General features: G+C 54.4%; 11 protein-coding genes and 1 non-coding gene across 12 annotated transcripts; 4 read left to right on the forward strand and 8 right to left on the reverse strand.

The window, feature by feature from the left end:
• Positions 1-496: 496 nt before the first annotated feature.
• Positions 497-579, forward strand: C7974DRAFT_t64. The gene has a single exon. It is a non-coding gene; the product is annotated as a tRNA-Val (tRNA).
• A 1,140-nt stretch (positions 580-1,719) lies between these two features.
• On the forward strand, positions 1,720-2,877 carry C7974DRAFT_393278 (short-chain dehydrogenase/reductase-like protein SDR). The gene has a single exon (XM_046141756.1). It carries the CDS (start codon positions 1,741-1,743, stop codon positions 2,578-2,580), a length of 840 nt encoding a protein of 279 aa, XP_045998451.1. The 5' UTR covers positions 1,720-1,740; the 3' UTR covers positions 2,581-2,877.
• Positions 2,878-3,922: 1,045 nt separating this feature from the next.
• On the forward strand, positions 3,923-5,694 carry C7974DRAFT_375734 (glycosyl hydrolase family 61-domain-containing protein; the record flags this gene model as incomplete). Its single annotated transcript, XM_046140230.1, has 2 exons — positions 3,923-4,143; positions 4,194-5,694. 2 exons carry the CDS (start codon positions 3,923-3,925, stop codon positions 5,692-5,694), a joined length of 1,722 nt encoding a protein of 573 aa, XP_045998452.1.
• Positions 5,695-5,864: 170 nt separating this feature from the next.
• Positions 5,865-7,222, reverse strand: C7974DRAFT_176802 (ligninase LG6 precursor). The gene is made up of 2 exons (XM_046136271.1): positions 6,310-7,222; positions 5,865-6,256 (listed from the first exon to the last, which is right to left on the reverse strand). The coding sequence occupies exons 1-2, from the start codon at positions 6,982-6,984 to the stop codon at positions 6,035-6,037; spliced, it is 897 nt and encodes a 298-aa protein (XP_045998453.1). The 5' UTR covers positions 6,985-7,222; the 3' UTR covers positions 5,865-6,034.
• C7974DRAFT_176809 (uncharacterized protein) lies at positions 7,223-8,259 on the reverse strand. Its single transcript, XM_046136272.1, has one exon. It carries the CDS (start codon positions 8,005-8,007, stop codon positions 7,462-7,464), a length of 546 nt encoding a protein of 181 aa, XP_045998454.1. The 5' UTR covers positions 8,008-8,259; the 3' UTR covers positions 7,223-7,461.
• C7974DRAFT_453172 (uncharacterized protein) lies at positions 8,260-9,422 on the reverse strand (the record flags this gene model as incomplete). The annotated part of the gene is made up of 2 exons (XM_046145854.1): positions 8,260-9,295; positions 9,349-9,422. 2 exons carry the CDS (start codon positions 9,420-9,422, stop codon positions 8,512-8,514), a joined length of 858 nt encoding a protein of 285 aa, XP_045998455.1. The 3' UTR covers positions 8,260-8,511.
• Positions 9,423-9,549: 127 nt separating this feature from the next.
• On the reverse strand, positions 9,550-11,705 carry C7974DRAFT_471768 (heme peroxidase). The gene is made up of 3 exons (XM_046146515.1): positions 11,481-11,705; positions 11,032-11,427; positions 9,550-10,984 (listed from the first exon to the last, which is right to left on the reverse strand). The coding sequence occupies exons 1-3, from the start codon at positions 11,626-11,628 to the stop codon at positions 9,930-9,932; spliced, it is 1,599 nt and encodes a 532-aa protein (XP_045998456.1). The 5' UTR covers positions 11,629-11,705; the 3' UTR covers positions 9,550-9,929.
• Positions 11,706-12,279: 574 nt separating this feature from the next.
• Positions 12,280-15,500, reverse strand: C7974DRAFT_393286 (potassium transport protein 1). The gene is made up of 10 exons (XM_046141757.1): positions 15,180-15,500; positions 15,007-15,127; positions 14,823-14,959; positions 14,661-14,769; positions 14,451-14,605; positions 14,377-14,403; positions 14,039-14,326; positions 13,869-13,983; positions 13,098-13,815; positions 12,280-13,027 (listed from the first exon to the last, which is right to left on the reverse strand). The coding sequence occupies exons 1-10, from the start codon at positions 15,214-15,216 to the stop codon at positions 12,743-12,745; spliced, it is 1,992 nt and encodes a 663-aa protein (XP_045998457.1). The 5' UTR covers positions 15,217-15,500; the 3' UTR covers positions 12,280-12,742.
• A 1,572-nt stretch (positions 15,501-17,072) lies between these two features.
• On the reverse strand, positions 17,073-17,681 carry C7974DRAFT_463116 (peptidyl-prolyl cis-trans isomerase pin4; the record flags this gene model as incomplete). The annotated part of the gene is made up of 2 exons (XM_046146222.1): positions 17,329-17,681; positions 17,073-17,227 (listed from the first exon to the last, which is right to left on the reverse strand). Exons 1-2 carry the CDS (start codon positions 17,540-17,542, stop codon positions 17,073-17,075), a joined length of 369 nt encoding a protein of 122 aa, XP_045998458.1. The 5' UTR covers positions 17,543-17,681.
• A 351-nt stretch (positions 17,682-18,032) lies between these two features.
• On the reverse strand, positions 18,033-19,452 carry C7974DRAFT_335027 (NADP-dependent oxidoreductase domain-containing protein). The gene is made up of 3 exons (XM_046139169.1): positions 19,239-19,452; positions 19,001-19,176; positions 18,033-18,952 (listed from the first exon to the last, which is right to left on the reverse strand). Exons 1-3 carry the CDS (start codon positions 19,339-19,341, stop codon positions 18,158-18,160), a joined length of 1,074 nt encoding a protein of 357 aa, XP_045998459.1. The 5' UTR covers positions 19,342-19,452; the 3' UTR covers positions 18,033-18,157.
• On the reverse strand, positions 19,444-20,813 carry C7974DRAFT_393293 (uncharacterized protein). Its single transcript, XM_046141758.1, has 2 exons — positions 20,578-20,813; positions 19,444-20,522 (listed from the first exon to the last, which is right to left on the reverse strand). Exons 1-2 carry the CDS (start codon positions 20,680-20,682, stop codon positions 19,749-19,751), a joined length of 879 nt encoding a protein of 292 aa, XP_045998460.1. The 5' UTR covers positions 20,683-20,813; the 3' UTR covers positions 19,444-19,748.
• Positions 20,814-21,435: 622 nt separating this feature from the next.
• C7974DRAFT_423990 (uncharacterized protein) lies at positions 21,436-25,211 on the forward strand. The gene is made up of 2 exons (XM_046144407.1): positions 21,436-22,264; positions 22,318-25,211. Exons 1-2 carry the CDS (start codon positions 21,656-21,658, stop codon positions 24,961-24,963), a joined length of 3,255 nt encoding a protein of 1,084 aa, XP_045998461.1. The 5' UTR covers positions 21,436-21,655; the 3' UTR covers positions 24,964-25,211.
• The last annotated feature ends 1,145 nt before the right edge of the window (positions 25,212-26,356 follow it).

Raw genomic sequence — 26,356 nt, forward strand, 5'->3', positions numbered from 1 at the left:
CATGGACTAAGTATTCGACTGGTACATACGATACCTTGATCAAAGTACCGGCAAGCGCACGGCCTTTTTCAAGAGTTGGAGAAGACGGGTAACGGCTGATCCATATCGCACAGGCCATTTTTGCGTCTGCTGACCACCGCTTACAAGCATGAGCATCCGAATGTGCAACGATCTGTCAAGATACCTGGTCAAAAGCCTCCGATATGTTGAGTGCTGTCTGCACCTTCATGTACAGCGTGCAAGGGTGAGCATCGGCTGCCTTTATGGAGCTTACCTTAAATTGTCTACGGCCAAGTCCTCAGCAAATTTTCGGATGGTGGGCCCATGCTCCGGAGCCAATGTCCACACGGCTCGAAAAGTTTATTGCAATGCTCTTAGAGTCGCACAACGAAAACAGATGAGCTGTTTGTTTATCAGTTGATGTCGCAACTTCAATTGAACATGAAGTGACATCATAATCCATAGAGAGAGCAAAGTTTCCATAATCACAACAACTGGTTCGATGGTGTAGTTGGTTATCACGTCAGTCTAACATCGTTAGTCCACTGAAGGTCTCCAGTTCAAGTCTGGGTCGAATCAAGTGATTTTTTTGCGCTGTTGCGTCTCTCATGCCTGTTCCCTCAAGAGCGGCAGGTGATTTTTGCGACATTACGCAGGCTGACCTTCTTCCGACGAAGGGTAAAATGGCAGGTGCTGTTCAATCGTGTGAAGAGGAGATCACAAGAATCGACCACTGTTCAGGTCAGTTCAGTTATCGTGAACACGCATCACAGTTCGACTGGTCTAAACAGAGAAGCTGTGGATAGTGTACGAAAGTCTTTGCGCTGCATCGCAAATCTACTTTTACGTCGAAGGAATCCAGTCCACTCTTTGGAGCATCTTGATTTTTACTGAAAATTGCTGTATGCATTCTTATCGCTAATAATACCAAAGAAATTGACTTGTGCAAGCTAGATACGGGACATGTGAGGCCTAGAGGCATCCGAGAACGAATACGTTACCTAAGGCATGTAGCGATACTAGCCCAGCTTGTTGTAATAAGAGTCGTACACTACTTCTCATCTATGTATCTCCAATTCCTAAAGCACCACCGTCCTTGTACATTGTAGTGGAATATCCCCACAAATCCTAAACAGTTGGCGTGATCAAGTTTCTTGACGGCGAAGAGGAATAAACAAAGAAAGTAGAGTTATTGGAAAGCTGTCAGGGGCGAGGATCATATGCGTTCGATCTCACCGCGCTCCAGCTAAGCCCAGATCGGCGTTGATTGGTTTTGCATGTCAAGACAATTTATAAGCCTGTCAATCAACACACCATTTGTTTCTGGAGACTGTGCTGTTCGGAGACGCAAGAACAACGAGTTTCTTGGAGTTGTGACGACTGGTACATCGACATTGACCAGCCTTCTTGGGTTCCGCCTTTGCTGACATTACGAGAGATCAATATTGACCCGATAAATGCCTTTTGATGTGTGCGGCTGCAAAGTAGAGATCTGGAAAGTCTTAGCCACTTGGAAGCCGCAGCGTAACATCGAATGCGGGCTGCGGCTATTTGGTGTGAGTTTGTAACATAGAAAGACAGCTGGGTATTAGTCTCACTCTCTTACACTTATAGTACAGTACGAGGGTGGGAAGACAGCCGAGTATTAGCTACTATGACGTCATGTACAGAACTTATGATTCTCAGACTTCTCATCTGCCGTAGTGTCGTACGATGTCACCATAACTGATTCGCAGAACAATGTCAACAACCAGCGGCAAAGCGTTAAATATACTCATCACCGGAGGTGCTCGCGGAATTGGACGTGGCCTCTTCCGCCAGTTCATATCAAAAGGCCATCGAGTGATCGTTCTTGACTCGAACACAGAAGAGTTGGAACACGTCAGATCACGAGCTGACAATTGGTCAAGCACACCAGGCAACTGGTATGCACTGCAATGCGACTTGAGCAAGCGAGAGCAGATCAAAGATGCGGTCCGAACAGTGAAGGAGACCTTTGGCGGAAGATTGGACGTCCTGATCAACAACGCTTTTCCGACAACCCTGCAAATTGCCGAGGATCGAAAAATGGAGGGAGAGGGAGATGACATTGAAGCCGAGTGGGATCTGAAGATTGCCATTGGTCTGACAGCTCCATTCATCCTCAGTCGACTTTGCGTCCCACTGCTCATTGCGGGTACCTCGTCGTCAGGCTCGCCCGGCACTATCATCAACATCTCGTCAACACGTGCATATCAGGCTGAATCCGACCATGAAGCCTACTCTACAGCAAAGGCAGGCATACTCGGCCTTACTCAGTCAATGTCCATATCTCTTGGCCATCGCCACAAGATACGAGTGAACGCGATTATCCCAGGCTGGATTCATGTAGAGAACGAGAGCAAAGCTGCCGACGAAAAGGGCACTGCTTGGGAAGAAGGCCTGACTAAGAACGATTCAGAGTGGCATCCAGCAGGCAGGGTCGGTCAAAGCGAAGACATTACTCGAGCTGCAGAGTATCTGATTGAAAGCGGGTTCGTCACGGGCCAAGAGGTCGTAGTCGATGGCGGAGTGGGGAGGAAAATGGTGTACCCTGAATAAGCGTCCGCACATTGGAGTCAATAGATCCTTCATGAGGCTGAGGGCAAAGGCGGATGGTGCCGAGAGTGGACAATTTCTCTGCAATCTGTCGACCATCTCGGTATCACAACAATGTTGAACTCTTTGAGAAACACCAATGATTGACAGTGAGGCTGAAGAGGAGTGTTCCGAGGACACGTAAACCTGAGGCTTCCATGTGGATGCTTTCGGTGTTGATGAAACGGTTGTCGTCAGCCAAGACATGGAACCGTGCGAGAGCTGTCCGCAGCTGCCGTTCTTAAGTTCACCTCTCCTCCCTCTTGGATATCGCCTCTCTGCGTCGCCTCGCCCAAGGAAATCCGGTCGGTGCTCATTTCCTCGAGACTGCGCAATCTCGTAGACCGCTGTGTACCATGCGTCGATCACGCAGATGCCGTTTGACGTCGCCCCACTTTGACGTTTCATCCATACCCGGCGTCCAGATTCTCATCTCGACGAACGGAACATGTTTTAACACAACGACACTCGAAGGAAACTTATATGCTTGGTACGGCTAATCAACAACAGGTATTGCAGAACCGCAAAGGATTACGAATACCGTACAATGCAGTCATCAAGACTGCACTCCGTACCTAAGCCATGCTATGCATCATGATGGAGTCTCATCAGCGGCTAAAATTGCGTCCGGCAACCGGCATGGTCAAGCCTGAAGGCAACCGAGATTTCTAGGCGCGCCACACAAGCCTTTGAACAATAGGTTCGGCCCTTCCTACTCACCCTCCGGGCAAAGCAAGAGAGACAGCCTTGTCTTGAGCTAGGTATGAGCTACTGGTCAACGAACAATGACGGAGCGGAGCCGCTCACCGTCTGCATTGACGCATCGTATTGGCTCCAACATCTAGTGAGGATAGCAGCATGACCAAAACCCCTGCATTTCGAAGGATTCACGCACGGGTTGACAGCGGGCGCTACCTAGTCCAACATCGGCCTACTGCCAGGTACAGCAAATGGTCCACCAATCACATACATCTATTGAAACCTGGAACATCTGGTACCTGGACAGAAAACAGTAAAGTCTACTCCGGGTCGTCAATGCGCATGCCGTTCGAGAAGCATCACGTCTTTAGCGCTGTCCTTAAGATGCGGCTGGCGCAGAACGAAACATTGCTTGTGGGGCTAGCCATATACCGGCTCACACGGCGGTAGCGCTCCTTTGGCAGTCAGAATATAAGATGTGCAGTGCTTCAACTTCTTGGATGGTAACGCAGCTGCGCTGACTCTCTTTACCTTGCCTTACAAACTTCGTTCTTCGTTCATTCTTTTTTAAGTCACTCTTTTTGAAACCCACATTCATTTACCCACCATGAAGTCCGTCGCTGTTCTCGCAGGTATCGTTGCGGTGGCCAACGCCCACGCCACATGGCAACAACTCTGGAAGAACGGAGAGGATCTCGAGAGCACCTGCGCTCGTCTCCCTCCCTCCAACAGCCCCATTGAGGACTACACCTCTACCGCACTGCAGTGCAATGTCAACCCCGCTGCCGCTTCTGGCAAGTGCAGCTACGAGGCCGGTGACACAGTCACGTACGTTGTACTTACACGTGAGCACGATCAAGTGGCTAATTACTCTACAGCATCGAGATGCACCAGCACAACTCCCGTGCCTGCACCGAGGAGGGTATTGGCGGTGCCCACTGGGGTCCCGTTCTTGCCTACATGTCCAAGGTCGAGGATGCCGCCACCGCTGATGGCTCTTCGGAGTTCTTCAAGGTCTACGAGAACACATGGAAGAAGGCCCCGGGCTCTACCCAGGGTGATAACGACTTGTGGGGCACCAAGGACCTCAACTACAACTGCGGAAAGCTCGACTTCTCTATCCCCGAGGATATTGCTCCCGGTGACTACCTCCTCCGTGCCGAGGCCATCGCTCTTCACGCTGCATCCTCCTCCGGTGGTGCTCAGCACTACGTCACTTGCTACCAGCTTACAGTCACTGGCTCGGGTACTGCTACCCCTGCCGGTGTCAAGTTCCCTGAGGCTTACTCCAAGACTGGCCCCGGTCTTGGCTTCTCTATCCACGCGCCCCTGACCGAGTACCCCGCCCCTGGCCCTGCCCTCTACGCTCGCGGTACCAAGAGCGACCCTCAGCTCCTTACCTTCGGTGAGATCTCTGGTGTAGCCAAGCCTTCCGGTGGTGCCTCTGCCCCCGTTGCCAGCGCCAGCGTTGCACCCTCCTCCGCGCCTGTCGCCGCCTCATCTGCTGCTGCCTCCTCTGCCGTTGCCACCTCCGCTGCTCCCTCCTCTGCCGCTGAGGCCGAGCCCACCGAGGCTGCCACTTCAGCTGCTCCTTCCGCTGCTCCTTCCTCTGCCGTTGAGGCCGAGCCTACTGAGGCCGCTACTTCCGCTGCCGCCTCCTCGGTCGCTGCTTCTGCCCCTGCTGCTTCGCCCACTGCTGCCCCCGAGACCGGTGACAAGAAGTACAACGTTGACTCGTTCGCTACTTATCTCGAGGCCCAGGCCGGAAGCGATGCCGAGTTCAACATGGAGGAGTTTATTGCCTGGTTGGAGAAGATTGAGAGCGGCTCAAACACTGCTGAGCCTTCTGCCACAGGTGTCGCCGCGGAGCCCACCGCTGAGGCCACTGCTGAGCCCACCGCCACCCCTGCTCCTTCCAAGGCACCTGCTGCGTCCGCCCCCGTCGCTGCCTCGTCCGCCCCTGTCGCTGTCTCCTCTGCTGGCCCGGCCAAGACGACTCTTGCTACTGTCACCAAGCCCCAGCCTACCTCCGGCTCTGATGTCGAGATCCAGGCTTACGGTCGCTGCGGTGGTGAGGGCTTCAAGGGCACCGGCAAGTGCGCATCTGGCTGGACCTGCAAGGTCCAGAACCCCTACTACTCCCAGTGTGTCTCGTCTGAGGGTGGCAACGCCGCTCAGCCCAGCGCCTCCAAGCCCGCTGCCGCCTCCACCACCCAGGCTGCCGCCTCTACTACCCAGGCTGCGGCTACCCCATCCAAGGAGGCTGTCATCACCAAGGAGGCTGTCTCCTCTGCTGCTCCCTCTGCGTCAGCCGCACCTGCCGCTGACAAGCTGTGGACGATCGAGGAGCTCATCGCTTTCCTCGAAGCTGCCGAGTAAATTCGTTGTCACGACAAAGCCAGTTGCTCTCCGGTCACGCTTCTCCGTATGAGTACCTAAGACACCTGTAAATATGTACCTCCCCGAGGGAGTTTTCGATTCTATCTAGCGATTACCTGAATGTTATTCATCTATCAAGAGAGCCAAAGCGGCTTGCGATGCTACAAAATGTTGACTTAAAAATGCTCATGATGCTGTAATCCTTCTCATGTGATATATACTAATACTCGATGTATGAAAGCAGCGACTGTTACCACGTTGCCCTATGCAATGTTATATTTTACGGAGCCTGCAGGCTCGTGATAGGCTTGGTTCCAACACCCATGCTTTTGGCAGTGACTCAAGAATCATACAAGCGCCTCACAAATGCTCTCGCTGCTGCCGACCCGCCTAGTCTCCTCGCAAGCCTTCTCTCCGAAGCACCCGAAGGGATGACACCCGAGCAATCCTGCAGGCTGCCCACATCATTCCCGACAACAGCGAACCGATTCCAAGCATCAGTAAACGCAGTGTTCCAGGCACTTGTATCACCGTCCGCGAACTGCTTCCACTTTTTCTGTGTCTGTTGATCGTCAGTTCTTTGCTCAACACCCAACAGCAAATCAAGCCACTCACCTCACCGTCTTTCGAAAGTCCCTTGTCGCTCTGCAAAGTGTACGGTGCGGTTCCATCCAGCGTCTCCGAGTAGAATTTCAGATCAAACGAACTCGGCGTCGAATCCAAGCTCTTGCCCGCCTGCGATGGGTCGTCATTGACCTGCACAGCCACGGAGTGCGTCCCCAGCAGCGCAACCAGATCATCGGGACTGAACCCCTTCGCAGCGAACTTCTCCAGGATCGACGAGGTCTTGTCGCGGCTGCTAGGCACGCTACCCACTGGCGCCGCCTCGCTGCTGTCCTTGCGGCCGACCAGTGCCCTGACGCGAGGACCGAGGGGACAGGCGGATATCGCCGTTGCGGCGGCGAACTGGATCATGTCTGCGGCGCTGGTGTTGTATTTCTGGGTCCAGGAGAGCAGCTTGCCGCAGATGTCGGACAGGCCGGCATTCTCAGCACGGCTGCATTCGTCGGTCAGGATGAGGCTGCCGTCGCAGCCGTTGTTGATGCAGTCGTGGAAGGGGGCGCGGATGGCGCCGTGTGCGTCACGGCCGCATCCTGCAAAGGCGGTTTGGAGCTCGGGGAGGACTTCTGACCAGACTTTCGGGCAGGATTCTTTGCGGGGGAGGAGATTGACTGCTGACGTTGTTGATGCAGCAAGAAGGAGGAGATATGAGACTCCTGAGGCGTACATCTTGGTAGTGATGCTTGCCTGAGTATGTGACACACGAACGAGAGTACGTTTGGGCTAGTAAATGACGACCTATGAAATGATTGAAACGTCCCCAATGAGGTAGGCAATGAAAGCAAGGGAGGCCTGGTACCACCTCGAGACAACATCTGAGGCCTCCCACATATATAGTAATGGGCTCGCGTGAGCTGTGTGAGTTGCGAGATCCAATGAACCGCCCATCATCCTTCGCGTTGTTCGACCTGACCAATTCTGCTCACCTAATGGTCCGCGGAACGTGGTGGCCACCGCAGTGTTGCATTTCCACCGGTCTTGCCGTGAGCGTGAGCACGTGAAGTGTCGAGCATCTCCACATATCTCTCATCGCCTCGCAACTAGCAGCCAACGGCTTCAAAGCTGACAATCGACTGCCGTCCCACGGGTCTCGTACAATGACTGCCGCTCTCAAGTCCTTGTTAGCATTGGCTAACACTGGTGGACTTACACAATACGCATCTCGCCTCGTGCCGTGTCCGGCGTCCAGCAAGACCCGAGCACCGATCGACGCAGGGCTAATGTGTACAAAGCTTCGCAAGGCTTAAGCGCAAGCGCAGCACGACACGCATGGCTGCCGTGGAGCTGACTGTGGCCGAACAAGGTATGTCGATCATTCCTAGTAGAAGCTGAAACCACGACCAACACACCGCTAGCGCAAGGCTGACCCACATGCATGGCAATTCCGGAAGCCTGATGCGAGCTGATATCCGGTAAGCGTGGGGAACCGAAAACGTGCTCCAAGCGAGCGGGTTGTGAGATGGCAAAGCGATGACTGTGATGAGGGTGAGGGAAGACGTTGTCGTTGGCGCGGGTTTGGCGAGGTTGCATTGCGTCACAAGTCAATGTCTCACTGCGCGAAGTATTTTCTGCGCGCCACTTAAATTCTGGAATCTTGAGCAGCAGTGTTTGGATTCTGACAATGCACAACATACATAAAACATTGTTGAAGAGATACCCTCGCAGCCAGCCACGCCAGCGCCGGCACATCATAGCTCGGCTTTCCCCTCTACCCAGTCAACAGATCGGCATATTGATTGAGTTAGCGAATACCCGGCTGATGATAGGCCGTTCACCGGTGTTGTGTAGATCAGCCTTCGAGTCAAGCTTTGGGCGGCTTAAGTGGCGGTACTATAATCTTAGGACGGGCAACTTACACCGGCAGACCGTGTCGGTGAAACCGACGCACGAGAATCGACAATGCAGCTGCTGACTGTGCTTCTGGTGAGCTGTCTAGGCTTCCTTCTACATTAGAGCAATATCTGCTGACATCAACACCGCAGCGCTTTCAATGTTCGACAGCAGGTGCACCGAATGTGCAAGACTACACACCATATCGTGGCAGCACATGGGAAGTAAATGAAGTGTTGGGAAGCGTCTATGTTACTCGTACCACAGATACTATGGATGTACTGGTGCCAAATAAAGACCTATATGTCGGTCTTGCGAGCCTAGAGCTGATCGCAACGTTGCAAACACACTAATGCGATTTCCATCTCACAGAAACGGTGCTCGTGGTGCCGATGGGTCCCGAGCACACATCGCACTCCTACCGCGATCTGGTAGCAGGTAGTCACCCAACTTCCCCTCAACCTCAATCTCCTTCTCCCTGTCAGCCGGATCTTTCCCCCTCATGAGCGCCCGGACAATCCGCCTTCCCTCGATGCGGTCCCTCTCTTCACGTATGCTCAATCTGTACTGTGCGAGGAACCGGAACTCGCTTCCCCAGCGCTCATTCACGTACTCGAGCTCCACAAAGGTATACGGAGGTTCAAGCAGCGGCGGCGCATGTCTCCGTGCGGCTTTTTCCTGAACAGCTTGCCAGCGCATCCGCTCCTCGTTGGGCCAGTGACAGTTAGCCATATACGAAGCTCCGCTCTCGAAAACACTCCGACCGAAAGCCATACCCTTGGGAGGCAAAACAGCGAGCGAGAGGAAACTGATGGGACCGTCCTTGAAGTACGCAATCTGTCTTCCTTGGAGCCCCAGGCCTCCTTTGGACACAGAGCCGTCCTTGCGGACTGAGCCACCAAGGCTGATTTGGTACACGCTTGCAAGTGGACGGCCGAGGACGTTGCAGAAATAGCTTGAGACGTAAAGGACGTTGTGGAGTTCGATGGTCGAAGTACTGTAAGTAGTGAAGCCGTCTGGGAGGTCCTTGACGGTGAGCTTGACAGTGCCGATGCCGAGTACCGGGACTGGAGCACCGATGGGATATATGGAGCCTAGCTCTGACTGGAAGGGTTGGTACGATGTGAACCAAGCCTTGTTATTGGTGACGCTATTGATATGTCAGTGCCATGGTAGGTCAGGCGAGGTACAGAAGCTGCCCACTGGACGTTGGAGGAATAGGAGTAGATCCAGTCAGGACACAAGACATCACCGTTATCCGCGATGGAAGCAGTCATGGTGTAAATTCGTTGAGTTGAGAGTTCGCAAGCTGGTCAGGAGTGTGAGCGTTGAACACCGAAATGCCTAGCATTGTCACTTAGCTGGCATGGGCGCGTTTGCGCTACGCTCTGGCGACAGAGTGAAAGACAACAAGCATGACGAACGCGTCGTGCGGACGAGATCATGTGACATGCATCGTGGGGGTCATCTTTTGTAGTGAAACTCTGCTTCGTCACTTGCCACGGCTGCCTGAGTAGCTAGGCATCAGTGGTCGACTGAGCACATTACCGATTGAGCGTATTGACTCACCGTGCTATCAACGCGCATGACTAAGACCATATAACACCTTGATTACCAAGTAAGCATAACGCCTGACATGCTTCATATTATTACGCTGTAGAGCTAGATGCACCGGTACAGCGCAGCGGAGTCAGGGGGATGAGAACTGGAAAGAAGAAGTCACACGCAACGTCCTGGCAACAGAACCGTCTTTGAACAAACACGAAAACATCTTGATCTCATATCTACAACTCCTTACACTCCTTCTGACCCAAAACGTTCGTGTTCAGATACTCCACGCTGCTATCACCCGCTACTAAATCAAAATGCGTGCTGTAGCTCTCCGGCTGCTGGACACCCTTCACCGTCACCAGAACGTATTCGCCAATCTCACTCCCAACCTCGCCCTCCCACTCCTCCATCTGAAACGCAGGCACCCGTGTCCCCTGCTTCGCAAACTTGCGCGCCACGCTCGCCACCACGCGCGTCCCCGCATCAACCACGCTCTTGCGCACCGCCGCCACAATCGTCGCGTTGTTACCGACACGGCACGACTGCGCGTCCTGGTACAGCAGCGTGTCGTCAAGAGGATACCCTTGGCCAGCGTTATCGTAGAATGTCTGCGCGCCGGTGGACACCCGTGTCACGGTTGCAGTGAAGCTCTTGATGGAAGTGGACGTGGGCAGGGCGAGGGAGAACTCGTGCCACTTGAAGAGCTCGCCGAAGATACCGTTGGAGGTGCCGAGTTTGTAGGTGGCGGGGTTGGTATCGATGGTGGTGTTTACGGTGGTGTTTGCGGCGGGGGCGAAGCTTGGGGTGTAGGTGAGGGTCACGCGCTCGTCGTTGTATCTCTCCGAGGCCGTGAGAAGGCGGATTCGGCCAGTGAGGGTGATATGGGTGGCGTTGGTGAGGGCGAAGGAGGTGATGTAGGGCTTGAGCGGGATGGGTTCGAGAGGCTCCGTGAGGGTGACAGTGGAGGGGACGGTGTCGAGCATGCGAGCGAAGATGTCCGAGCACATAGACTGGAATTTTTGAGGATCTGCAAGCGCTTTCATGGTGACGTTGTTGTCGGCTGCGAAGATGCGCTTGTCTGAGTTCAGAGTATCGTTGCGAGCCACGATGAGCGGGTTCTGTGTGGTCCCATTGAGGTACTCTGCTGCAACATTGGTGTCAAATGTCGAGGCAGTACCATCGAAGTTCACAACATTTTCCTCACTGCTGTTCTCAGTAATCTCTGGGAATGTCTTGCCGTGTACGCCTCCCATTGTGTGGCCACAAGCAACCATAGCAATCATATCCTCTGAACGCAGTTAGTAAGAGATACTGCAGTGAGAAAATCTGACGTACCAGTACTGAACCCCGCCTTCGCGAACATCTGCTTGTGAGTATCCAAATCCTGCTGCGGCTCTGGTACACCCAGAACACCGCCCTCGGTAGCATCTACACGACCAACCCGCAGCGGAATCTTCGGACCGCCACAGAAGCCCACAGCAAGCACTGTTGACAGAGCGATGAGATCTGCCGCGGAAGTGCGAATGCTGAAGTAATTGTTCGTGAAGCCAAAGGTCCCATTAAAAGCATCACCGGCATTTTCAGCGCGGTCTGTCTCGAACTGAATGGAAGCGTCTAAGCCGCCAGTACCGGTAGCTTTGTCATATGTTGCCATGTCGTGGAAAGCGGTTCGGATCCATTCTGCTGCAGTCTGGCGTCCAGGGCCGGCGTTGCGAGTGCATGGATTGATGCCTGGCATGTGTGAGTGAGACATTCTATCACGATGGATTGCGCATTTATCGTACCGTCGACAAAACCTTCACGAATGTAGCCAGCTTGTAAGACCAGCAGGTCCTCCATCCTGTCATGCTTGTCCGGCCACACGTACTCCGCCGCTGCAGGCAGTACATTGAGTAAGCCTATTTGAGCCACGGCGAGCGCGGATACCTTCATGATCGTGTTGAGCGAGTGACTATAGCGAACGAGAGACTGGGGTAGAAAATGCAGAAGCGGAGGGCCGGGCAGATGTCGAAGTGCTATCGTCAGAGCGACCTACCTATGTAGGTACATATTTCTTTACTATGGTTAGCCCCCTTTAAATTTAGATCTCGTTACTATAACGTCTGTGCAGAGCGTACCCTGCACTTCGTACAAAGTGTTTGTGGAGCCAATAGCAGGGGGGAGATTTGACGACCACCTGCTGTTTCAGGAAGTTGGCATCGCAGGGGTATGTACTCCACCACGCAATTAGACCCCTTAATATCGTAGCACGTCGCTATGTTATGAAGGTAAAGAATTACTATATTCTCCGGCAACTATTTATATATACCTATACTACCTATAGCTAACAGGCTTAAATATTGACTTTAATGCTGGTTAGATAAAAGGGTCTACTTGCTATAAGGCGAGATGTATGCTCAGGCATAAAGTTACTTCAGCAATGAACTATAGTAGTATATGGGATGAATCTGCTAGAGGGATCTGTCTAATTGGAGGGCGAGGGCTGATCAATCGAGTAAACAAGTACAGTGATGGGTTTTCTAGACGTTTGGAGCATGGATGACTTTTCTAGCGGTCGTCACCTCAGTTGACGGCTTTTACCATGCACAATAGAATCGATCTGGTGGCTTAACACCGAAGGCCTGTCTACCGGTGGAAGTCACACAACTGGCTTCATCGATGTCAACAAGCCGAATACTAGCTAGTCCTTAGTATTTATGGAAGCCGTCATCAGCCATACCTCATCTTCTGATGGAAGAGAAACACCAGGCATCTGTTCCAAGAACAGCTTTGATTCTGAGCCGTTGACGACGTTCTGTGCATGTATTAAACACCCAGTGGTGAATAAAGGGACGTACGCAAACCCACAATTGAATGTCTGCATCAGGCGTCATTTACTATGTCCATGCTTCTGAGCTTTGTGATACTCTCATAACTTTGAACGGCTTCATTCAGCTCGGCAAGCATCAGCATAAACTTGTGTTCGGATTTTTAGACTACCCAATAAAGTTCGTCAGTGTCACTCACTGTCCGGTGATATTAGGGTCATCAATCGACAGTCGCGTTTCTAGTGTTTCACAGCGCTTTCCTGCTGCTTCACATCTGATCCACCTTCATCCCTATACCTCGCCTCGCCATCCTCTTTACGATCACTCGGCAACGTGATAGCGCGATCAAGCGCATACGGAAGGCCCCTGTGTCTCCCACGGATCATCATAGCGCAGATGACCAGCTTACTGAACACAGTAAAATGACCACACAGACTCGTCAAATTCGTTGGATATCCGAGCGACAGTCCAACGTTGCCGTATGCAGAGACGACCTCGAAGAAGATTGAGAACACCGAAAATGCCTTGAAACGTCAGCAATGATTCTAAAAAGAGGTTCTGTGTTAAGAGGACAAGGACCTCAGAGATACTCACAGGGTCATCAGGATTCATAATCCTCTTGCTCTCCGCCGCACAGATGCAGAATACACCCATAAACACATACCACAGATCGAAACTCAACTGGTTCCGCATGTGCGTGATGAGGTACGTCTTACTCCCCTTTCTCTCATCGATGTTCTCATCTCCATGATAGAGGCCAATCGTACCATCCTCGTAGTCGCTGCTGTATCGGATCGCCATCGCGATAGGGTACACTGAGATGTACATCATCACCATGAGACTGAACTGAATCGCGGGATTGATGCTCGCAAGGTTGAATGTCGCTGTGCCAGTGTGTCGGGCAGACACGGCTTGGAAAAGTGCTGCCGCTACACGCGGGCCAGCGGGGAGGGCATTGACTTCTGGATTGTCGAGGTCTAAGGTGATGATGAGGAGGGTGTCGACGAAATTGAGCACAAAAAGTATGGCAGCAAGTGTCCAGGTCGCGGTGCTCGAAAAGAGGAGAGTGTAGCATCGTCGTGGGTGCTCAAGCAGGAATTGCAGTGACAGCTTCAGGGAGGATGCCTCTGGAGCAAGCTTGTGCATTGTCCAGATCAGGAGCCGCAGAAAGCATGGGTAACAGGTGTTGCCGGCCAGAGCCAAGAAACTCATGGCTAGCATGGGCCAGACTGCGTCACGGAAGCTGATCATGCTGTCAGGCGTGAGGGTGAAGCCAAGGTTGGAGATCATCGTTTGCGAAGAGTAGAAGGCCCTAAAAAGATTGAGGTCAGTTCAGATCAGCTCAAGCACTGTATGGATACGCACCACCAAGTGTTGTCTTGACCTTGCGAGTGGAGGTACTCCCGGTACTTTGGGTTCGCGGTCCAGATCCATGGCAACAGGAACAGTACGCCAAGCAGGTGCAGACCAAGGAAGTAGCCTGTCGGTGTTAGCGCTATACATGAACAGACTGAAGAAGAAGGACTACGACTGACCAGCTACGATCTTCAATAGCACTCTCAATGCGCTGTATTCGACGCCACCTAGCTCCTCATAGCTCAAAGAAGCTAAGTTGATGGGCTCTGACACCCTCGACCTCTCGTCGCTTGAGCGGCTGGGTGTTCTACCGAGCACAAAGATGGATGATACCGCTCGGTCCATAGATGTGGCCTTGCTGAAGCTGCGTGTCCGACTGAAGCTGCGTGTTCGAGACAAACTGCGACCCATCGCTCTGCTCGAGTCCGCTGTGGCAGATGTGAGTTTGATTGCGTCCTCGTCATCATCTGATGGTGATTAGCGCCACGAAGAAGCTTTCAGAAAAGGAAGTGCATACCATCTGACATGGAACTGATTGGTTGACCTGCTGTCGTGTTAGCCACGCAATTACAACACAGAAGCTGCTTCTACCTTCACGCTCTCGGGGCCCTGGGATGTAGGTGCCCTTTCTGGACAAGCCTTCGCGTTGCGGATCGGGAGCGAACGAGATCTGCGGCAATCGTTCTCCGAGAGGCTCTGAAGCGACAACAGATCTTTTGTCATCGGTTGGTCCCGAGGACTCATTCCTTTCCCGATCAGCAGGTTTGTCAGGAAGGGCGTCGATAAAGCCAACGTGCTTACCTAGGCGCCACAGTCTCGCCTGTGAGACCGCCCTCCATGTTCCTTGTGTCGGCATGATGAAGGACAGCCTGTTTCTGACTCTCTCGAAGCGCATTCGGCTTCGTCGTCGCTACGACTCAGGTAAGTAGTTGAGACCTTACTGTCTAGGGGCGCATAACATACCGAGGTCTTTGAACCGCTTGCTAAACCATCGTAGCCTGACCACTACCACAAAAATATTGATACAGCCTAAGTTCGTTATGATTGGGGTAATGTAGATGAAAATCTGCTGGTAGGTCTTGAGCGCTTTCACATCGACACTGCGTCCGTCAGCGTTGCCCATCAATCACGGCAGTAGCTGACCCACGTGTTCAGTCCAGACTCGGTAGATGCGCTGACGCCAAAGAAGTACGAGTCGATGGCAGAAAGATTGCCGTACGGAAAAAGGATGATTATTCCAAGTATGCCAAAGCTGATGATGTACGCGTCTGCCCAAAGTTAGCACACTGTCGCTGGATGCCAGGACTATGGTAACTTAACAATGGAGCGTGATGAAGTTTATCGGTGGTTTCCACATGTTGGGGGACTGCGACTGGTGATAGCTAGGTTAAAACGTTTCGGCTGGTAGAGATCGCGTTAGGTTGGATTGCGCGAATCTGGTGTGAGGTGTGCACGAGTATGTAGCAAGGGATGCAATGTTTTCAAGGGCAGGGACAATTATCATGTAAGAAGTGCCAACCGGCGATTTTATTTTTTCTCGCGTGCCGTGTGGACTTGTCATGCTGAAGATCCAGAGGCGCAGCAGTGAAGCTTGTGGTTTTGTTTGATAAATCCCGCAACCGGTTCTGGTACATAAGCCGCACTTCGATGGACCACTCGCCCTTGAAATGCGCGATTTTTGAGCGCCCAAACACACACAAAGAGGTGGATATCCCCTTAATCGCCAAGGTAATGTCGTCACGCTGGCGAAGTCGTCTACGAGCTGCTGTATGTTGCATTGCGCTCGCTGCTCAGACCGAATGACACATCTTTGGATCAAGCTAGATTGGGCGAGAAGCTAAGCCTTTGTAGGCTCGCGACGAAGCTGTCAAGAAACGACTAATGCCTCGACTCAGTACATATGCAGCTGTCAACCAAAGTACCGACTGGAACATCTTTTCTGAGGACTCGAGGGACCCACTCCTCGCGAAGCGGCTCGTAACATCACCGAGCCCAACACCGACTAGAGCTCCTCCATACTGTCACCAATCGTGTCAATTGCGCGAAGATGGCGTCTGATGGACCGATCGTGATTGCGCTACCAGGTGCTCTACATTGATCCCCATGTCCTTCAGCAGCTTGGCGTGGTGAATGTCCTCACATCAAGGGTTTGATTCGTGCTCGAATTGCGGATGAAGGGTCGACGGACCCAGACATTCATAAAGAGAAAGGGGGGAACAATGGCCGACATAAAACGTGACATGGCGCCATCCCCGCAAGGAGTCGGCACTCGTGAAATCCGACTCATGTCATGCGTGGCTCTCGTAGACATGCACAGGATCGCTTCATCGAAAGCGAACTTGCCTTCAGTGATGTGCAAGACCGAGCCGGTAACAACATCCGGCTCTAAAGGCGCTCAAGCGTTGAGAACTCCGAACAAACCTCATTCAATCGCCCTGCGGCTCCACATCAAGCAGCGACGGACACGGCAGGGGACCATAACCTTCGCAAGCGTGGACAACAACAAGAACGACTTTTCACCCCGGTTGAGCCGCCTGTAGATTGACTGCCCCAGGCAAGCAAGGAAAGAAGCATAGCTTCCACCAAGACCTAAGAAAACCCCGTGGTCAGGAGCACGCTGCGAATTCCTGGCCCACGAGGTTTTGACCGAGGTCATGTCCCGGAGAAAGTTGGAGAGAGCTGCTACAACAGGATCCTGCACCAGAACCAAGAATACATTGGCGTGCGGACGTACGTGTGGGGCGTTGATGGCTCGAGGAAACCGGCGGTTATGCTGATGCCCAGGCCCGTTAAGAGAGAGTCAGAGAATAACTGAAGATCCAACAGAGTAAGCCCTGTCATACGAAAGTCCCAAATCCTTGTGCATCTGAGGTCGCAGTGCTTCTCGTGTCCACGAGTGCCGTCTCGCGTTACGTCCATTGCGCTGGTATTCTCCTCGGCCTCGCCATTGAAGTGGTTCCGGCTCTTCTCCAAGCCCGTAATCAGAATTAGAGTGCCTGGTTGGCGACAGGAAGTTAAGTTCAACGTCCCTCCGCAACAGAAAGTAAATGGTATCCTTGACGCTGATGTGTTGACCCCGGCATACTCAATATCTCCCTCTTGAACTCCGCAGCCAAACTGTAAAGGCTCATACCCTCGACGGCAACAAGATTTGTCTACCATGCCGTTCACAGAGACACTTGCCTGCCCCTCGCCCCCTCACAACTCACCTATCTACTTCCGCCCCTCAACCATAATAATATGATACCCCTCCCTCGTCTTCACCTCGCCCAGCTTCGGCGCCCCCGTACTACTAACCTCGAGCTCATACGCCACCTTCTCGAACTCCTGCATCAGACTACCACGCACCTTCCAGCCCAACGAGCCGCCTGTACAGAGTCAGCTTAACCCCTACGCAACATCTTCACGCAACAACCCTCGCGGCCCTCACAGCCCTCACAACACAGAGATGAAATGGAGAAATACACACCCTGCCGCGCCTTATCCTCACTCATCTCCCTCGCCACCTCATCGAACTTGGCCCCGCCCCGAATCTTCTCCAGCGCCTCCTCCTTCTTACTGTGTTTCTCGCACAGGATATGGCGCACGTTGATGCTGGTTGCGGGCTTGAGTTTGCTTTTCGCGTCTTTGGCGTCGCTGGGGGCGTCTTTGGCGTCTTTGGATTTGCCTTTTTTGGGCGCCATGGTTGGGTGCTGGATGTGTGGGGCGATGGGAGACGGACTGCGGGGTTGGGGGGATTGTTTGGTGTTGGGGAGGTGGGAAATGGGGAGGTGGGTGAGGCGGTCGAGTGCGCAATGGCTTGATGGGGTGGGTGTGAGCCTGTGAGGTGTGGTGAGTGGGGCGGTGGGGTGGGCGGTGAGGGGTAGCTTTGCGCTAGAGCTCAGCGATGCAGTCGTGTTACACTCGATAGCAGGAGCACTTTAGGGGCTATTATCTGGCAGCGGATGAGTACCCAAGATCTTTGGCTTTTTGTTTGAGGAGGATTGACACTAGGTTCTCAGAGAACATGGAAACCTACGTCGTTTTCAGACTGGTCACTGCTGATGAGCTGGAGAACTGAGGCTGAGCAACTCTGTTTGAGCGCGTATGCTCTGGTGAGAAGGAGCCCCGGCGAGATTGTTGGTCATTATCGCGTGATGCTCCGTTTTGCTAAGTGGCTAGTTCAATGTGTATAGATGATTCGACTAAGCAGTTCGAGACCTGATCTTACACAGCCCATCGGGGTTCTAATTCAAGACCATTACAGTAGTACATCATGAACAAGTGCCACAGACAGGATGTCTCCCTCCAAAACCCCTTTAAACACCAAACCGCTGCGTAACCTCCGCAGGCTTATTCTTAAAAATCCCCTCAATCTCCTCCAGTACCTCGGGCGTCAACTTGCGATACACGCCCACCGCCCTGACCGTCTGGAAAATCTGCTCCGGCCTGCTAGCCCCCGTAATCGCACTCGACACGTTCTTATTACTGAGCACCCACGCCATCGCCAACGTCGCGACATCGGTGCCCAGCTTCTCCGCAACCTTGATCAGCGCGCGGATCTTGTCCTGCTGCTCGTCCCACGCGGGCGTGCCGACACTCGCCACCAAGCCTGAAATCGCCGGGTCCTCGGAGGTCTTGAGGCGGCTGTCGTCGGGGACCCCGTCGACGTACTTGCCCGTCAGCAGGCCGCCCGCGAGCGGCGAGAAGACGGTGAGGCCCAGGCCGCGCCGCTCGAAGAGCTTGGCGTTGGTGAATTCGTCGTCGACTTTGTCGCGGCGCAGGAGGCTGTAGCCGGGCTGCTCGACCACGGGGCCGATGAGCCCGAGGCGGTCGGCGACGGCCCAGGCTTCTTCGATTTCGCTGGGGAGCCATTCCGAGGTGCCCCAGTACAGGGCTTTGCCGGTGTTGATGAGGAAGTTGAAGGCGCGCACGGTTTCTTCGATAGGGGTGCGGCGGTCGGGGCGGTGGGCGTAGATGATGTCGACGTAGGAGAGTTGCAGGCGGGCGAGAGCTGCTTCGGTGCCTTCGATCAGGTGCTTGCGGGACAGGCCGAGGTTGTTGATTTTGTTGCGGGGGGAGGGGAGGGCGGAGTTGTGGGTGCCCCAGTAGATCTGCTTGTTGTTAGTCGTTTGATCACTTTATACAGAAGTGGGAGTTACCTTGGTCGAGACGACAATGTCGTTCCTGTTCCAGCCAAAGTGCTTGATGGCCCGCCCCATGACGAGCTCGGATTCGCCCCCGGAGTAAGACTCAGCAGCATCAAAGAAGTTGATACCGGCGTCGAAGGCGGCTTTGAGACACGCGAATGTGTTCTCGTCGCCAACATGTCCACCGTCTTGACTGGTCAGTTTCATCATCCAAATAAGGCCATCATCAAAATAAGGCGTCATAACATACATGTAAGCCAGCCCCCAAGAGATATGGCAGAAATTTGGAGACCACTCTTGCCAACAAAGCGGTACTCCATTTCGGGAAGATCTTTTGGTACTTCTGCAGACATGTTGCTGGTGGTGGATGAACAAAGAGATTGAAGAATCAAGTCAGGACGAAGCTGCACTTTTATCTTCCGGTCGCTCAAAACGACGACTGATGACGCGAGAGTGGATGGAGCTCACGCATTTATGTTTCCGCCCTTTGCTTTCGCTGCAAGATGCCCCGCGAAATGCCCCACCAACGGGAGCGCTGGGCAATTAGCCGGTTTGGGTAGTGCGCCCTGTAGTCGTGGGCAGTGGCTTGCATGTTAGCCTACAATGACGGCGGCACTTGCACGGAGAACAACAGCCGTTTGATATCGGCTGGGATGATAGATCTATGAGTCGCTCGAAAAGGAAGGTGCTGAGGGAAAGATCGAATTGCTTTGAATATGCTAGATTCGAATCGAGATACCGCGTTTGCCATGGTGACGTCCTACCAGATGCCAGGCACCATTCTCTTCCGCGGACCTACCTTATCTTTGCCAAACTTCTCCATGTACCAATTCTTCGTGCCAATCGCCGTCACTCCCAGGTTGACAGCGACGAATACAGTAGCGCAGATTAGTGTCCAGCTCACAGCCTTGCCAGCAGGAGCACCCAAGAAGGAGAGAAAGAGGTAGATGGCAGTCTCGCAGGTGTAGTGCGGACACAGCAGGTTTGTAAATATTGGATGCGCGGGAAGCTGGTAGCCCTTGTTTCCGGAGCGCAGGTGGTACAAATAGGCGTGGTAAGAGTGCTGGAGCACATGCGCCGTGAGCACCGCGAGGACTAGCGTCGTGGACGACCAGGTACTCGCACTCTTGGCAGGGACTTCAATCCATATCGCAACGTTGACGGTCAGGTAAAACAAAAGGCCGAGCAGCCAGTGGGCGAACCACATTCTGCTCGTGCTGGCCGACGTATAGGCGTTCGACTCAAGTGCACGACGAACGCCCTGCAGGAGCATCAGCGCCCAGACAAGCTGCAGGCGGCCGTGGGCCGACCAGATGTGCAGTCGCCATGCCCAGAAAAGCGAGCAGACGGTTGAGAGGAGGTAAAAGTGGGTGAACCAGTTGTGCGGCACCTGAATGGCTGCAGCGTAGTCCAGGGCCTGGCTGACGAAGGGCTGAGTGGCCGCTGCTGACGGTTGACCGGACGGTGCCGTCGCACGAGAGCCATAGGCAAGAAAGCGGCGGCGCAGCGCAGGAGTGGCCTGGATGACGATGATCTAGTAAGCAGGGCAGGTCAGTGTAGCGCGATCAGGCTGGCCGGTGTCGCAGTACAAGAAGAGACGCAGCGAGGTAGAAGGCGCGCAGCAGGACTACGGGACTCAGCAGAGCCTCAAGCTGGGAGCCCATCGCCGACGACGACGGCGGCGACGATGACATTGCGCGGCTCGACCACGACGGCAGCAGACGTGCGGGCCGGTGGTGGAAGAGTGGTGACGGGGCTGGAGAGCAAGCTGCTGGGACTGAGAGAGCCTGCTGGGACTAGAGAGAGAGAGCTACTGGGACTGGAGAGCTTGCTGGGGCTGCGTTTCAGACGAGTGGGCAAATTAGCGGAACCTTATCCACGGCACAGCGCAGTGGTGCCGATCAGCCAGCCTCGCCCAGTGATTGTTGGTGCACCAGCGGCGCACCGTCAATGCGACGACCAGCGCCATGCGGCCACGGCCTGCGAGACCTCAGTGCCTTTGTGAAACGCAGCAGCCATCGCCGCCACATGTTGCAGGCAGACAAGGCCGCGGGCGAGGATGCAGGCCACACCGATGGGGCTAATAACGCGCCGATCACATGGCTAGCGGCAATTTGGTCGCCCCCAGGTGCTCGCTGTGCGTGGTGCAGCTCGCAGCGAGCCTTCAGGGTCGCCGTCCGGAGGCAACAGCAGCAACCATGGTGCAGTGCGTGGGTGACAGCTGCTCGACCCGCCGCTCCCTGCGCAACGCTCGCACGCTCTGCACGGCGTTCTGCGGCACGGCGGCGTCGCGCAGCTCCGCAGCCAACTGGTGATGCTGGCGATGCTGGCGCACGCTTGCGTGTTGCAGGGATGCGCCTGTGGCCACTAGGACCGGTGCCCAAGCCTGCCCGTGCTGCACGCTGAGTGGCTCGCAGCCTTTGCCTACAATCGCCCTGACACTCTTCCACTGCCCTCCAGCACTCCACACGCCTCCATCACAACACGCCAACCACCACCCGCCGCCGCTCCCTTGGTGTCGCTGAGGGCACCGCACCCCATCACGCGACGGTCCTCCCGTGTTAGGACGTTAGGCACCGCGTTCTTGCTGCCGCCCACGCCTGTCGTCCCTTGCTCTGCAAGCCGTCATGAGGCAGGAACTCCCGTGTCCTGTCCCTTATATGCGTGATGACCAGTAATGGCGACCTCAACGCATCCCTCGACCCACCTCGAAGCCCGCGCACCGACTCTGGCACCGCCGTCCACCAGCCACCCAAGGCCGCTGAGCCTGCCGCCATCGACAACGTGTCCGTCGCCCAGAATGGCGACCACGACGAGAACGAGTCCGAGGCCGAGACGGTCGTGTTGTCCAAAGACGACGACGCGAGAGAGAAGCGCGTGATCAAGACGGAGCGCGACGATGATGATACGGCCCGCCTCGACTCGATCAAAGAAAACACGCACTCGCACTCGCCCCAGAACGGCCGCAGACGATCCAGCGACTTCCGCTCCACCAAGACGAACGGACACGCCAAATATGCCTCCGACGACGCGAAAAGCCCCGTGCCTACCTCGCCAAGCACTGGTTCGCGGCAGACCAAAGACACCAGCCCAGTTGGATCGCCCGCCCGCCCGACGCTTTCACCAGTGCAAACAACTACGCGAGGCCGCAGCGCTTCCACTGTCGAAAATCGAAAACGCAAGCTGCGTGACGAGTTTGGCAAGCTCGAGCCCCCACGACAAAAGGCCAAGACAGAAGGACTCAAAGACCGCACACAGCCAAACTCGCCCGCGACGGTACGTTCCCGCTGTAATTATCTTCCCGACATTAATTTACTGACGTTCTGCAGGGAGCTTTTGGCCGCCCGCACAAGCGCTCACAATCGACGCAGTCTGCCATCACTGGTGCCGCAGGACGCAAACGCAAGGACATCTCCAGTCTGGCAGTTGCAACCGAACGCTACTCGGACTCCAGCTCCGAGCGTTCATCTTCACCACGCGCTACCGATGCAAACCCGCACACCCGTGTCAAGCGTGGCACACACCGAGCATTAACCTCTCCAGCAAGGACAATGCCGCACGGCCGAAAGACTGACAGATTCGGTGCAACGCGGTTGGCGAGAGAAAGCGAAAAGGGCGATCTGGATGCTGTCAAGGCAGCCTATGAAGAGGCAGAAGGCGAGCTTAACCAAGCTGACTTTGCTGGTATCACACCTCTTCAAAAAGCCGCCTTGAACGGATGGGCCGACGTTGTGGAATTCCTCATCGAGAAAGGTTGTCGAACAGACTGCGAATCTGGTGACCGTGATACGCCTCTCATCGATGCCGTCGAAAACGGACACCTGGAGGTTGTCAGGATCCTGCTTACTAAAGGAAACGTCAATCCGCACCACCAGAACAAGAAAGGGCAGCGTGCCATCGATGTTCTGGACCGCGAAGACGAAGACTGCGAAGAGATCGAGAAGGAGCTCAAGGAGGCAATGAGACGGCAGACCAACACCTCCACGATCGAGGAGCGCGAGAGACCTGGACAGAAGCAAAACAAGAGCGCTTCGCGGCTTCTTTACAACGAATACAACATGGAGACGCTGATTGAGAAAGCTGGAGACGGGGACATTCTTGCTGTGGGAGAGCTCATCAACAGCAACATCAAACCGAACATCACTTGCGGCGTTGCTGCAGCAAGAGGTGGACATTACGATATTCTTAGTATTCTTCTGGCAAGTGGCCTCAAAGCCGATCCCGATCCTTCCAAGCACCCTGAGACGCCCATGACCGTTGCCATTGGACGCGGCCACATCAAGATCGTTACGTTGCTACTCGAGCAAGACAACTTCAACCCCACTCGGCGAAACAAGGAAGGGAAGACCTACTGGGAAATCGCCGAAGAACGCAGAGGTCCTAGATGGGAGGAGGAGAGGGACATGTTAAAGCAAGCAAGCGATGACTACAGCACAACGCACCGAAGCCCTAGAAGAGCCAAGAAAGAAGCACCGAATCCAGCAGCGATGCGGATGAAGCGCAAACCCTCTCCACGCCGAGAGCGCTCGTATTCTCCAAGACCGGATGCGAAGCGTGTCCAAGTAAAGAAACAAGATTCACATTTGGCACCACAGAAAGCGAGGCGGCTGAAATCCGGCACGGAGGTCAAGAGGCGAAAGCGCGTTGTGAGTGACGAGTCTTCTTCCGAGGAAAGCGAGGACGAAGTACGAGCCCCGACAAGAAAACCCAAGCAACGATCTTATAGTGAAGGCGAGGAGGAGGGCAAACCTGTCAAGAAACCGCTCAAAGCACGCTCAGACGACAACGAGACGACGAAACATACAGTGCGCGCGAGATCGAGGGAGAGCGATGCAGAGAACGATGCAAAGTCTTTGTCTCCGAAAATCCACAAGAAGATAGAGAAGATCACCAGCGCCAGGCCCACGCCTGAGGTCGAGTCCCATGACGAGCGCAAGCCGCCCAAGAACAAGATCAAATATCGGACAATCGACGACAAAATCAAAAAGCGTCGGATGTCAGACGCGTCGATAGAAGGCCACATCGCTAAGAGAACCCCTACCGCCTCTGCGAAGTCAACGCCCGGGCCGCCGGAGAGGATTGCAACGCCAGAAATGCTTCGTGAACGCCGCGCAGAAGAGCAACGACTGGAAGCTGAAGCCCTAAAGGCCGAAGAAGAGGAGGTTGCTCGCAAGTTGGCAGAAGAAGAGGCTCGGCAGAAGGCAGAAGCGGAAGCAAAGATCAAACGTGAAGCCGAGGCCGAAGCTGCCCGCAAGCAAGACGAAGAAGAGGCTCGCAAGCGGGCGGAGGATGAAGCCCGGCGACAAGAGCAGCTTGCAGCTCGGCAAGTGCGAATTGCAAAGCTCCCACGAGCACTTCGGCGTGCCTGTGAACTGGGCACTGACCGGCCTCTGCACTTCTCTGGCGAGGAGCTGGGTGTGTCGCCAGTCTTTCTCCCTCTTCTGTATGTCACAGCCAAGGATCTTCGCGATCCGAGCGCTGCCCCGGACAAGATCTACGTCAGCTCTTTCCAGGTTGTGGGTATTCTTGGTCTCCCCGAGCTCGATCTCGCCCATTTGCCTGGTCCCTACTGCGACTGGCACCGCATTCCCGTAACTCTTAAGCAGAGAGAAGCCATTCTGCGGCAGTACGATGTTGCTCTTCTCGCTCAAGACATTCGGTTCCCCATGGAAGGATCACCAGACTTCGACTATGCCAAGATACAGGAAAGCATCAAGGAGGCTAAGAACCAGTTCCTGGCGATGGAGGGGCTGTACTGGGTGGAAGAGTCGCTCTTCAGCTCCGAAGCAGAGAAGATCGAGTCTCTGCGGCCCCTGCTCGCGGACATCAAGTCTGACTGTCGGAGAAGACGCTTACATGTCGTCGACGTGGACGAGCTCAAGCTGGAGAGGAAGCACAAGCCACGAAAGAGCTTCATGGACATGGTCCTTGCCCAGAACAAGTTGAACGGCCTGACCGTCAATGGAAAAGGGTGAACAACCACACGCGCAGGCAAGATTCCACGACACGCGGCCCAGCACGCTGCCTCACGACCACGCTGTTCAAAGCCAGAGCACTGCCTCCATCCATGTCCTGAGACGAGTTGCGGCGGAGGGGAACCCAGGATCAACGTCACGAAGGCAGGAAACGATCAGGACGGACTGAAGGAGAGGATGGCATGTCCCCTGCATCGGTCTTCTGAAGTATTGTACCTACTACGGCGGGAAGGGGGGGGGGGGGGAAATAGGGAAACGGCGGTTGGCAAATAAAGAGCGTGTGCTTTTTTGTAAATAAGTCCGAAATGGCATACTTATGATCAACATATGCGGTGAAAGGTGCGGGTGAGCGTGTGTGTTTTGTTGTCGGGTGGTGGTGTGTTTAATTCGGGGTGTGGGGGAGGTGTTCATCATGTTCGTTATGTGTGGGTGCTGAGATAGCGGTCTTGGGTCCCCGTGTCCGTGTCTCGAGCTGGATGGATAGAATAGGATGGGGTGGGTCAAATTCGTCGGGTGTTTGCGGCCGCGCTCGCGCTCGCTGCGAGGGGTATCATCCGCTGGCTGCAGGTTCTGTGCATACCTATGCAGTGTCTGCTCGACAGTAACAGTGGCTGTTCTTCAGAGACGTATGTGTTGTTTCTCTGCCCGCCGTGAAACGTCTAGAACACCTAGGTACTGTGTCTACCCTGGATCCCACAGACCAAGCGGTTTCCAACACGTGGGGCAGATGGAGAGATGCAACGGCGTGTACAGAGCTTCTTGATCTTTCGTCTTCGCGGTTTGCTTGTGTGCAGTGCAGTGCAGTGCAGGTCTGTTGTTGTATGTTTGTGAGATTAAGACGGTGGATCGGTGGGTCGGTAAGTGGGTGGGATATAGCCATAACCTGGTGGCTTGAGGTTTAAGGAGACGAAGACGGTGAGGGTGAGGGAGGGTGGTGTGCCGGGGACTGTTGGCACAGGGGACTGCGGGGGCTAAGGGCTGTCTGGGCTGTGCTTATGGAGTGTGCTTTGTAGCTGTACCTGGGCGGTGTTTGGATTTCTCTGGGTGGGGTGTGTTGCTGGGGAAGGTGCTTGGGTACTCTGCTGGGTGGTGTGTTTGGGCGAGGTGGGATCGTAGGTATTATAGAGCTGGAGATGCGCTAGGGGGTTTCTGATAGAGCAAGTGTGGTGGTGGGTCGTCTGCTTTTAGGGGATACGGGTGCTGGTAGTTGGAGTCTGCATGCAGAGACGGAAGGTCGGGTGCAGTTTGGGCGTGGGGTATAGCTGGGAGGTATTTAGTTTTCTCCAAGTAGGATTGCGCTACTGGAAAGAAATCTATGGAGATGTTGGGTACTGGGGTGGGATTGTATTCTCGAGCTGCACTAATGGTTTCTTTTAGAGTAGGGATTTACGAC

Source organism: Boeremia exigua (genome assembly GCF_020726555.1).
Source record: "Boeremia exigua strain MPI-SDFR-AT-0100 chromosome Unknown C7974scaffold_5, whole genome shotgun sequence".
Lineage (NCBI taxonomy): Eukaryota > Fungi > Ascomycota > Dothideomycetes > Pleosporales > Didymellaceae > Boeremia > Boeremia exigua.

What these genes read in the sequence shown, in the direction of transcription:
- C7974DRAFT_423990 (XM_046144407.1), top strand. Translation starts at nt 21,656, where the DNA reads ATGACCAGTAATGGCGACCTCAACGCATCCCTCGACCCACCTCGAAGC. An exon ending in AGCCAAACTCGCCCGCGACG is followed by an intron (nt 22,265 to 22,317) that starts GTACGTTCCCGC and finishes GACGTTCTGCAG; the next exon opens with GGAGCTTTTGGCCGCCCGCA.
- C7974DRAFT_393286 (XM_046141757.1), bottom strand. Translation starts at nt 15,216, where the DNA reads ATGTGGAAACCACCGATAAACTTCATCACGCTCCATT. An exon ending in GGCGAGACTGTGGCGCCTAG is followed by an intron (nt 14,606 to 14,660) that starts GTAAGCACGTTG and finishes TGATCGGGAAAG; the next exon opens with GAATGAGTCCTCGGGACCAA. An exon ending in TTATGAATCCTGATGACCCT is followed by an intron (nt 13,028 to 13,097) that starts GTGAGTATCTCT and finishes TGACGTTTCAAG; the next exon opens with GCATTTTCGGTGTTCTCAAT.
- C7974DRAFT_393278 (XM_046141756.1), top strand. Translation starts at nt 1,741, where the DNA reads ATGTCAACAACCAGCGGCAAAGCGTTAAATATACTCATCACCGGAGGT.
- C7974DRAFT_393293 (XM_046141758.1), bottom strand. Translation starts at nt 20,682, where the DNA reads ATGTCATCGTCGCCGCCGTCGTCGTCGGCGATGGGCTCCCAGCTTGAG. An exon ending in ACCTCGCTGCGTCTCTTCTT is followed by an intron (nt 20,523 to 20,577) that starts GTACTGCGACAC and finishes CCTGCTTACTAG; the next exon opens with ATCATCGTCATCCAGGCCAC.
- C7974DRAFT_176802 (XM_046136271.1), bottom strand. Translation starts at nt 6,984, where the DNA reads ATGTACGCCTCAGGAGTCTCATATCTCCTCCTTCTTGCTGCATCAACA. An exon ending in GACTTTCGAAAGACGGTGAG is followed by an intron (nt 6,257 to 6,309) that starts GTGAGTGGCTTG and finishes GACGATCAACAG; the next exon opens with ACACAGAAAAAGTGGAAGCA.
- C7974DRAFT_335027 (XM_046139169.1), bottom strand. Translation starts at nt 19,341, where the DNA reads ATGTCTGCAGAAGTACCAAAAGATCTTCCCGAAATGGAGTACCGCTTT. An exon ending in TCTTGGGGGCTGGCTTACAT is followed by an intron (nt 19,177 to 19,238) that starts GTATGTTATGAC and finishes TGACCAGTCAAG; the next exon opens with ACGGTGGACATGTTGGCGAC. An exon ending in ACATTGTCGTCTCGACCAAG is followed by an intron (nt 18,953 to 19,000) that starts GTAACTCCCACT and finishes AACAACAAGCAG; the next exon opens with ATCTACTGGGGCACCCACAA.
- C7974DRAFT_176809 (XM_046136272.1), bottom strand. Translation starts at nt 8,007, where the DNA reads ATGATGTGCCGGCGCTGGCGTGGCTGGCTGCGAGGGTATCTCTTCAAC.
- C7974DRAFT_471768 (XM_046146515.1), bottom strand. Translation starts at nt 11,628, where the DNA reads ATGAAGGTATCCGCGCTCGCCGTGGCTCAAATAGGCTTACTCAATGTA. An exon ending in TCGTGAAGGTTTTGTCGACG is followed by an intron (nt 11,428 to 11,480) that starts GTACGATAAATG and finishes CACACATGCCAG; the next exon opens with GCATCAATCCATGCACTCGC. An exon ending in GAAGGCGGGGTTCAGTACTG is followed by an intron (nt 10,985 to 11,031) that starts GTACGTCAGATT and finishes AACTGCGTTCAG; the next exon opens with AGGATATGATTGCTATGGTT.